Source organism: Dipodomys merriami, unplaced genomic scaffold (assembly GCF_024711535.1).
Source record: "Dipodomys merriami isolate MVZ:Mamm:240054 unplaced genomic scaffold, mDipMer1.0.p SCAF_990, whole genome shotgun sequence".
NCBI lineage: Eukaryota > Metazoa > Chordata > Mammalia > Rodentia > Heteromyidae > Dipodomys > Dipodomys merriami.
Genome location: NW_027206613.1, coordinates 257,412 through 268,012, shown reverse-complemented (window position 1 = coordinate 268,012; position 10,601 = coordinate 257,412). Strand labels below are relative to the sequence as shown.

Sequence of the window (10,601 nt, the reverse complement as noted above, 5' to 3'; positions counted from 1 at the left end):
TGACTGGAACGTCTGAAACAGATGCTTGGCGCTGGCTGCAAGCACAGAAACGCACCTTCCTGTTCCCACCTCTGTTAACCAGAAGCTCCGTGAGCCCGTCAGTCCTCCAGGTGTCTACATGCCAGCCAGGGCAGGCCGGACAGGGCCATGGAGGCTCTGCTGCTTCCCATCCTCTGGGCTACTTCCCCATGACCCGGCTGACGGAGCCTCTGCGGGATGAGCCTTTCTGAGCCAACAAGTGTTGAAAGGTCTAAGCGGAAACACTGATAAACTGTGACTTTCTTCTAAAACAAACAAAACAAGAGGACATCAGAACGAACATGGTTTTCCTCTCTGTGTCCCATAAACTGATAGCGACATTTCCTGCTAGGGAATTCATTCCAGTTCTCACGGCAGGCGTGTCTGGGCATGCCTTCTTCGTCACCCTCACCTTGTACAGGAGACAGCTGTGTCCCCAGGAAAGCCAGAGCCGGCCTTCAGGGAGCAAATCTGTGTCAGCACCAGATCTCTGAGTCCTGCTTCAAAAAACCATTTTAGGACAAAGTCTCACTAGACAACCCAGGCTGGCCCCCCTCCCCCTCCCCCTCCCCCTCCCCGCCGCTGTGCTGGGCACACCATGCCCAGCTCTCTATCACTTTTTGGCTGATGTCAGTACTTTGAAAAGCAAACTTAAAAGTGACAGCTCACAGTCTAGTTATCGAGTGCCTGCGAGCAAATCTCACACTCAGGACCAGAAGTGCTACCTGGAGAAGAATTTAAAGACTGAGAAAGGTAGACGCAGCTGAGCGTCTGGCCACGTGTGCGGCAGCGCTGAGTGGTCTGGCCGTGGCAGGGCCTCACGTCCAGCTTGACTGGAGCCACTGCGCCTCGTAGCCCCACTGTTTCCTCAGCGGCAGCATCAGCGCTCCCTGGACGTCTGGGATAGGCCGCCCGTCACAGGCGCCACACATTGTGATCCAATCCCGAGGGATGTCCCTGGGTAGCACATCCTCACATTCCTGCACCTGACCCCACAATCACCCCCATCTTACAGAGAGCCAGCCCTTCCTGGGCCCAGCCAGGAGTGCCCGGCGGAGCCTCGGGGCTGGACCTGGCTCCACAGGCGCCCTGGAGGCTTCTCGTTCCGTGCATGCAGGGGCCACTGCATTGCTGCCAGGCCTGGACCACCCCGCCCTCCCAGGGAGACTGGTCAGGACTATGTTCCTCCTGAGCTCCCAGGCAGTCCAGGGAGGCAAGGTCCGGAAGCCGTTTGGCGCTGGCCACACATGGTGGCGGCACCGCAGAACCAGTGGTGCCCAGAGCGCTCTGCTCGGACACCCTGGGCAGGACCCAACTCTGCGGCCTGCAGTCACTGGCCACAGGACCCTGATGGAGCCGGGAGGTGGCGTGGCCTGAGCAGGACGGGCCCCACCCACCACAAGTGACGCAGCAGGCACACACAGCGGGCCGGGCCGGGAGTGGGGCCTCCGAGGGCCCAATCTAAGCTGGAGATGGCTGTGACCACTCCTTGGCGGTGGTGCACAAAGCCCTGGAGACTTCAGTGAGGTAGGTGGTATCAGCCCCATTTACAGGTGGGCAGACTGAGGCAGAACGAAATGCAATAGCTTGTTTTTAATAACAACATACAAAATCTCGAGAAAGGCCCAAAGCAGTCCCCATTTCTGGAGCAGGCAGAGTGGCCACGGGAGAGCAGGCTCCTGCTCCCTCCTCTGCCCACAAGGGATCTCTGCACACGCTGCCGGAGCCCAGCAATGTAAGGCCCAGCTTCCAGTGGATTCCGGTTGGTAAGAGGGGCCTCGGCTCCTGAGCGCACGCTGCTAGGCCCCGGCCGGGCCGGCGGCCGGCTCAGTGCTTCCGCGCGGCTCAGCGGCGCCTCTGTCTGTGCCTGGCCTGCGCCCCGGCCAGGGGACACAGGCTGGAGGAAGCAGGAGGGAGAGGAAATGCCTGGCCCAGAGCCCTCCAGGGCAGATCCAACCCCAGCACACATCAGCCCCCGCAGCACAGGTCCCATTCTGCCTGCTACCAGATCTCCACCTGCCCTTAGAATGCACACTCTGGCTCGGCCGCCAAGGCCGGAGCAGGGTGTCCTGGGACTGGAGGTGTGTGTTGGCGGTGTTCTTTGGCTGGAAGCAAAAGGCCATTCTGGAAGGATCGGGGCCTGTGTGCTCAGCTCGAGGCTGATCTGGCTGGACCTGCCGTGGGGAGAGGTATTCACAGCCCAGGGCAAAGCCACCAGACTCCCCATGGTGACAAACCATGACAAAAGTGGTAAGTAGGGCGGGAGGTGGGGCCGACTTGGACACACGTCATCAGTACCACGTTACAAACCCCCGACATGGACAGTCTGGCTCACTGAGGGCCCGAGTGGGGCACCGGCCTCTTGGTGTCTCCGACCCTCGTTGGGTGCAGAAGGCTCTTTGCAAATGGGCTGGGGTGCCGGGGGTGGGCACGGGGGGTGCAGAGCCAGCAGGGAGGAGGACGAGGCACTTCAGTTTGGGCTGGTGTTCATGGAGTTGGCCCAGGCCCCAGGAGTCGAGTGGCCCTGCCTGGCTGCGGCGCTGGCGCTGGCTCGTTACAGAAGACCTTGGTGGCGGTGGCAGGTAGGCACTTGGCAGCATTCCCAGGGCCAGGCGGGCCGGGGCTCCGCAGGCTCTGCGCACATTAGGTCATCAGGATGGGTTTCTGCCGTACTTCCAGGATGTCTAGGGCGGCGGGAAGGAGGCAGAACAAAGAAACTCAAGCCGCTGTGCTCGGGTGGCCACCGTACCTGAGCCACCACCGTGCCTGAGCCGCCATGCCAGACCACCACGCCTGAGCCACATGCCTGGGCTGACAACGCTTGGGGAGGGAGCTGCTGTGGCCTGGACACCTCTGCTAAGACCTCACAGAGCTGCAGACACACACCCCAAGCCGGTCCCCTGCAACCCTACATTCCAAACTTACCCTAACACAGACAGGCGATCGGCTGGGGTCCTGCAAAGCCCAGCTGAGGCCAAGCAGGAGAGACCCCCAGGGGAACAGGAATACACAGGACCCAGCCCTGAGGATGAAGGCCAGGGGCGGCGGCGGGGCCTGGGATGGTGCGGGAGGGAGCAGCGAGGGCCCCAGGCAGGGTCCAGAGCAGACTACTGGTTCGGAGAGCCAAGCCCACAAGGAACCCCACGGCAGCCCCAGCGCTGCCCCGAAGCCGGCCTCATTACCTGTTAAGATCCGATGCAGCGGCAAAGTGACGTAGGTCAAGTGTGCATAGAGAAGGAAATTCCCGTCAGCTCGGCTTAGCTTCAGCCAGGACCCGACCAGCGACCGCCCCGTGCCAGACAGGGACCGAGACCGCAGGTTGGTTGCATTGTGTAGATCGGCTGCAGGGAAGAAGGCCAAGTTGGGGGTGCAGCAGAGAAAAGCTCTCATTCTCGGCCAATACCCCTTTGGTTGTGGCCCAGAGCTCCCTAAGAATGCCCCCCCACCTCCCCCTCCCCCCGCCCCGCCCAGGAAACCAGTGCACCCAGGAACAGCAGCCCCCTTGCCTCCAACCGCTGCACCCCTCCCCCTGCCGCTGCACCCCCTCCCCCTGCCGCTGCACCCCCTCCCCCTGCCACTGCACCCCTCCCCCTGCCGCTGCACCCCCTCCCCCTGCCGCTGCATCCCTCCCCCTGCCGCTGCACCCCCTCCCCCTGCCGCTGTACTCCTCCCCCTGCCGCTGTACTCCTCCCCCTGCCGCTGCACCCCCTCCCCCTGCCGCCTCTGCTCCCTGCTTCTCTGTCCAAAGGTCAGAGTCTCTTGGTGGGTTTGTGATGCCTGGCAGGTCAGAGCAGGGGTTCAGTAGGCCTGGAGCCATAGCTGTCACGCAGTCCCATAGCCAGGGGGCCTCCCTGGGAAGGCAGACCCAGGTGGCTACCAGCACGTTGCTACCGATCTGGACATGCGGGGGGTGGTTTTATAACAGCCCTGTCTGCAGGGGGCAGCACTCAGACCACATGCCAGCGCTGTGGGGAGGGAGGCCGAGGCCATGCAGGGAGGGTCAGGGCTGCAGCCAGTGTCTCCAGGCCCCACGGCCCCAGCTTCTCCTCAGGACTCCTGGGTGAGGACGGTGACTGCCACCTCTCCCACCAGGGCCTCGCTCAGGGCCTGGCCTGGGCCATTAAGGGAGCCTTCTCTCACATTTGTTCAACACACACACACACACTCAGAGCCAGAGAGGCACCAGGCTGTTCCAAGGACAGCAAGGGTCCATCAGACTCAGCTGGTCCATCCTGGCCAGCCGAGTCCATCAGAGTCTCGAGCCTGTTCCCAAAGTCTACTTTCCACCCAGGTGTTTGAGTGGGCAGCGCTGCCCTGGCTCATGGGACTGAGGACTCCGAACCCATCTGCAGCGGCACTGACCACTGCCAGGACGCTGGGAAGGGCAGATGTGCAGAGGATTTCCGGACCTGTGGGCAGACACCTAGACCACAGGCTGAGGCCAGAGAGGACACGCGGCAGTAAAGCCCACAGAGAACAGGCAGCCCCGGGCCCAGAGATGGGCCAGGCAGCCTGAAGGATGCTCACAACAGAAAGTTCTTGAGAAAGAACTGGCCCAAGACAGTGGCGAAGGCACAGGAGCAGGAAGCCAAACCAGAGCTCCCTGCTGCGTACCAGCTGCAGCCTCAAAAGCAGCCTTTCTTGATGAGGCACCAGAAAACTCCAGAGACCTCTGAACCCTGGGGGCGGGGCAAGGGGCAGGTGCTGTGCCCATGGGAAAAGGGCTCCTCGAGGCAGGACTTCCCTGTCCCAGGTCCCAGATTGGCCTGTGCATGGACTGACTGTCTGAGTGATGTTGAACGAGTGGCCAAACCAGAAATGAAAGCTGCCAGTCTAGACAGGGGAGAGGGGGCAGGCAAGGGAAAAGAGTCAGGAGAGAGGGGGTAGGGGGAGGAGGATAGGGGAAAAGGGAGCAGGGGAGGGGGGACGGGAGAAAGGGACAGGGGAGAGGGGGGACAGGGGAGGGGGGAAGGGGAGGGGGCAGGGAAGAGCGGGAGGGGAGGGGACAGGGGAGGGGGCGGAGGGGAGGGGTACAGGGGAGAGGGGGGAAGGGAGAGGGAACAGAGGAGAGGAGGGCAGGGGAGAGGGGGGCAGGGCAGAGGGGACAGGGGAGAGGTGGGCAGGGGAGAGGGGGGCAGGAGAGAGGGTGGCAGGGGAGAGGAGGGCAGGGGAGGGGGGACAGGAGAGAGGGGGCAGGAGAGAGGGGGCAGGAGAGAGGGGGCAGGGGAGAGGGGGGCAGGGGAGGGGGCGGCAGGGGAGGGGGCAGGGGAGGGGGGCAGGGGAGGGGGGCAGGGGAGGGGGGCAGGGGAGAGGAGGGCACGGGAGGGGGACAGGGGAAAGGAGGCAGGGGAGGGGGGCAGAGGGAGGGCAGGGGAGGGGGTAGGGGAGGGGCATAGGGGAGAGGAGGGCACGGGAGGGGGGCAGGGGAGGGGGCAGGGGAGGGGGGCAGGGGAGAGGAGGGCAGGGGAAGAGGGGCAGGGGAGGGGGCAGGGGAGAGGGGGCAGGGGAGGGGGGCAGAGGGAGGGCAGGGGAGGGGGCGGGGGCAGGCGTCCCTTGGCATCACCTCCACCGTCGTCCTCCCGAAAGAGCTCCTCGCTGTCGTTGGCGGAGTGGGACTTCTTCATCTCGGCCATGCGGCTCCGGGGCAGCTTCCTCTTGAGGGAGGGCGAGAAGAAGGTGGGCCGGCTGCCCCGCTCTGGGGTGGGGGGGGTGCTGAAGGAGGTCACCTGGAACAAGGAGTCCAAGTCAAGAGGCGCCAGAGCGGCTGAGTGTGCCCGCGCTGCCCGGCCAGCGGAGCTCTGGGGGAAGGGGCTCCGGGCACAGGCCGCTCTGGCCCACCTCAGCCCCGGGAACAAGCGGGATCCACAGCCGCAGCACGGCAGAGGCCGGCGGCCGGCAGCAGCCGCGCCCGCACGCCATCTTCCGCCTCCCAGGCCGCCCCCCAGGTCTGCACCGCCCGGCCCACAGGCCACTCCCTCCCCTTCCCAGGCCTTTGGTCTTAAGACTATTGGCTCTCGACCTTGGGCAGCTCTTTGGAGCGCCTTTTGCTCTGTTCACTAAACTTTCTCCATCCACTCAGGGTCGGGGGCACAGACAGACACGCACGGGGCAGGTCCCTGCCCACAAGGAGCTCACAGTCTTCTGGGGCCAAGCGAATTAGCAAGGGACCACCACAGACAGCAGGCTGGCTGCTGAGACGAGACAGGCAAACAGAGCACAGAGGCAGGAAGCAACAGCAGCCTGGGAATAAGGGTGCGCTTCCTGGAGAAGGTGCGGCTTGAGCTGGGTCTTGAAGGACGAGGAGGAGTTCGCCAGGTGAAGAAGGGGGGGAAGGGCGTTCCAGGAAGAGGGAACTTGGCCCATCTCCTCCCTCCTCCCCACGCAAACAAGAATCAGAGCAGCGAGACGAGCTGGGACTGAGACAGCTCGACCTCCACCTCCACTGAGATCCCGCGGCTGCTGGGCTCCAGGCGTCCTCCCACCAGCCAGGGAAGGGTTTAAAAGATCAAAAACACCAAAAACCTCAATGCACAGTCTGCAGTGTCCTGCACTGGGCACCAGCACTTGCTCAGGACAGTGAGCAAGCGACTTCCTCCCCTGGCCCTGGGGCCTCCCTGCCCCCTGGGGCCCAGCCATCTCCCCCAGCCGCGGCCAGGCCAGGCCGAGGCCCCGCGCCTCCTCTCCTCACGAGGGCAGTGCGCGTCCTGAGGAGGTGGGGGCAGAATGGGCTCAGAAATGTGAGGCCTGGCCGGCCCTCGCAGCCAGCTCCCAAACGCTAGCAAGGCTTGCTTTCGTGTGGCTTACACAACAGCATTCACAGACGATGAAGAAATCAGAAAGACAGGCAGAAGAGAGAAGAACACAACAAAACGCTGTCCGGCCTCCTGGAGACTCCCAGGGTTGAAACCTTCCTGCGCACAGGGGACAGCAGCGGATCCCTTGTGCCCACGCCCTCTCCCGTCAGCTGGACGGCACACAGCAACCCCGCACCGTGCGTGACGCCCGCAGTTCACCACGAGAGAATGGAGGCTCAGGACCTGGCAGCTCCCTCGAACTGGGCCCTGGTCACCATGTCTCTCGTAGACAAGGCCTGGAAGGTCCGTTAGCTACTTTTCCAGTGCTTTCCAGGACCTGAGCAGCCCCTTTCTAAGGAGACAAAACAGCCAGCAGGCAGAGAACCTTCCCTTGCCTAGGTCCTGGGCCTGCAACCCAGCCCAGGCCAAGCTTCTGGGCTGGAGGTGGCCTGAGCTGGCTCCCCACGTGGGGGTGGAGGGAACAGGGCTGAGCCCGTGCTGAGCTGGGGAGTCTCGTGACCAGGGCCGTGTCTGGCTTTTCACATCAGGGGCAGGATGGTACATCCTCCTGTGGGGCTGCTGCCAGCAGATAAAACACCCTGTTTATGAAGCAATGGGACAGTGCTGAGAATGAGCCAGGTGGCCCCAGGGCCTTTGTACGCTCTGGCCAACCCACGGGATGGCAGGGAAGCTAACGCGTCGTCCTCCCGCTGACTCACCAGGGGGCTTCACACAGCCACGCTGGGGAACGGGTCTGCCCTGCAGGCACCCAGGGCCTGGCTGCAGCCGCAGCTCAGGGACGCACCTGCTCCTCTGAACCTCAGTGGCCCCATCCGAGGGGGAGGAGGAGTCCTGCCTCACCCGGAGGCTGTGGGATGAGGGAGACCGGACCCCTCCCCTTGCCCTGTCCTTACCCGCTCGTGCATGGGAGAAGCCGGGCTGGAGTCTTCAGTCCCGCAGGGGGACGTGTCGCCCGTGGAAACTCGGCTGACTGCCATCTCCGCGTGGCCCTTGCCCTGGGGGCCCTTCATGCGCACGAACTCCATGTTGTTGTACTTGTAGAAGCCAAACGACATCTTCTGGGCCATGCGAGCGGCCACACTCACCTGTGGTGGGCAGGACCCGGTCTGAGTGGGGGTGGGGGTGGGCCTTTCCCTTGGGACACAAGCAGCCAGAGCAAGCACCCGAGAGACCTGGGGACCGCGTGCGCCCCAGTGGACCGGGAGTGCTGCCAGTGCCAGGCAGCAGATGGCCGGGAACTCACAGTGGGGAGACCACCCCGCCACCGGCTGCCGCCTCCCAGGGAAGCACAGCGCAAGGACCAGATGCTCACTGGCGTCCCGGGGACAGCCTGGAACTGGGGCCAACACAGGATCAAAGGACATGGGGACGCGTGCCGAGGAGCCGCGGGGACCGGGAGTGGTGGCCGTCACCACGCAGACGCGGGAAGGAAAGAGGGGCTGGGGCTGCTGAGCGGAGCCCCCCACACTCACGCGGTTGTCATACACCTTCTTGAGGGCTTCATAGCGGATGGAGCCCTGGAAGATGACGCCCTGGAACGTGTTGGTTTTGTCACTGGCCACCAGCTCCACACAGACCATCTCTCCTTCCCCCACAGTCATGTCGCTGAACACCTGAGACAGGCACACACACAGGAGACAGGGCCGGCCGGTGTCAGCAGCTACATTAGCTGCAGCCTGGCCTGGCTGCTGGGAGCCACCACTTACAAAAACCCCATTATGAGAACAGAAGACTGACATGGCGATCACATCAAGCGAAGAGGCTTATGCACAGCGAAGCGAAGCAGAGAAGACGGCCTGCAGACGGGGAAAGATCCTCACCAGCCACATATCTGACAAGGGACTAATAGGCAAACTATACAGGGAGCCTAAGAAGCTAAATCCCCAAAGAATCATTAACCCAATTAATAAATGGACAAAGAAGCAGCTACTGCTCAGGAGTAGTAGTAAAAAATGGCCAATAAAGACACAAAGAAATGCTTAACAACATCCCTGGCCGTAAGGGAAATGAAGATCAAAATAAAACTGGGATTTCATCTTATCTCAGTTACAATGGCTATTATCAAGAATACAAACAAAGCCGGGAGCTGGTGGCTCAAGCCTGTAATCCTAGCTACTCAGGAGGCTGAGATCTGAGGATCGCGGTTCAAAGCCAGCCCGGGCAGGAGAGACCGTGAGACTCCTATTTCCAATAAATCACCAGAAAACCGGAAGTGGCGCTGTAGCTCAAGTGGTAGAGCGCTTGCCTTGAGCTGATGAGCTGATGAGCTGAGGGACAGCGCCCAGGCCCAGAGTTCAAGCCCCACTACCGACAAAAAAAAAAAAAAAGAATACAAACAATCCATACTGCTGGGAGGTGGGGCAAGCCGGGGGAGGGGTCGGGTGAGGAGGAGGGGGAGCCCTATTACACTGTTGGTAGAATGTAAATTAGTACAACCATTATGGGAGCCAATATGGAGATTCATCAAAACACTAAACAGTACTACCCAATGATCTGGCAATACCACTCTTGGCATTCACACAGATTACAAGTCAGGATACTGTAAAGACACCTGCACAACCATGTTGGTTGCTGCCAAGATATGGAAGCAAATCAGATGCTCTACAATCAATAAAATGTGGTGTGTGTGTGTGTGTGTGTGTGTGTGTGTGTGTATAAAATAATTTTTTTGTGTGTTTGTGTGCCCCTTCTGGGGCTTCAACTCAGGGCCTGGACACTGTCCCTGAGCTTCTTTGCTCAAGGCTAGCACTCTCCCAACTACTTGAGCACAGCTCCACTTCCAGCTTTTATGGAAGTTTAGTGGAGATAAGAATCTTCTGGGGCTGGGAAGGTGGCTCAGTGGTAGAGCGCTTGCCTTGCATGCCTGAGGCCCTGGGTTCGATTCCTCAGCACCACATAAACAAAAAGAAAAAAGCCGGAAGTGGCGCTGTGGCTCAAGTGGTAGAGTGCTAGCCTTGAGCTGAAGAGCTGAGGGACAGCGCCCAGGCCCAGAGTTCAGGCCCCATGACCGGACCCAAAAAAAAAAAAAAAAAAAAGAATCTTCTGAACTTTCCTTCCCCACTTCAAACTGTGACCCTTAGATCTCGACCTCCTGAGTAGTCAAGGATTACAAGTGTGAGCCACCAGCACCCTGTGTACACAGTGGAATTTTATTATTCATCCATCAGGATAAATTGTATGATGTTATTTGCAAGAAAATGGATGGACCAAGAAAAAAAATGATGCTAAGTAAAGTAAGCTCAGAGAGACAGAGGGTGCATGCTTTCCCATATGTGGAAGTCAGACCTAAAATATACACAAAGGTGCAAACACATACACAATCATATATACATGTGTGTATAGACACACACACATATGACCAAGCTGAGGACAGTGTGAGGTATGCAGGGGCGGTTTCCACAGAGCAACCTCTGTCAATTAACAGTTGAACAAAATGAATATTAGGAAGCTGAAGCATGTCATGGTATTGGGGGGGAGTGGATGAGCAGAATGAGACACTGTGAACAAACACAGTCACAATGCTCGGTGCGAAAATGGAACTAGGACACAAGAAAGCGGGGGAATAAGGTAGGTGGGAAGGAGAATGGCGGAGGCGCACCATGATCAAGGTGCACTATACACAGAAATGACATTTTAGATTCAAACCCCCTTGTATTACTACTTAAAAAAATTTTTTTAAAGAAAACTCCACTTAGGGGCTAGAGACACAGTGTCAAGCATCTGCCTAGCAAGTCCTTCAGTTCAAACCCTGGTATGAATAAATCAATC

At 60.3% G+C, this 10,601-nt stretch overlaps 1 protein-coding gene across 1 annotated transcript in view; it reads right to left on the bottom strand.

Annotated features, from left to right (window-relative positions):
• Positions 1–1,592: 1,592 nt before the first annotated feature.
• The window catches only part of LOC138822149 (uncharacterized protein KIAA0930 homolog), a 32,661-nt gene continuing 23,652 nt past the window's right edge, over positions 1,593–10,601 (bottom strand). The window contains exons 6-10 of the mRNA XM_070014709.1: positions 8,306–8,446; positions 7,727–7,918; positions 5,582–5,744; positions 3,201–3,359; positions 1,593–2,702 (exon numbers count right to left, since the gene is read on the bottom strand). Of these exons, the coding sequence (XP_069870810.1) occupies positions 2,662–2,702; positions 3,201–3,359; positions 5,582–5,744; positions 7,727–7,918; positions 8,306–8,446 (696 nt within the window). The 3' untranslated portion in view covers positions 1,593–2,661. The remainder of the gene's footprint in view (positions 2,703–3,200; positions 3,360–5,581; positions 5,745–7,726; positions 7,919–8,305; positions 8,447–10,601) is intronic.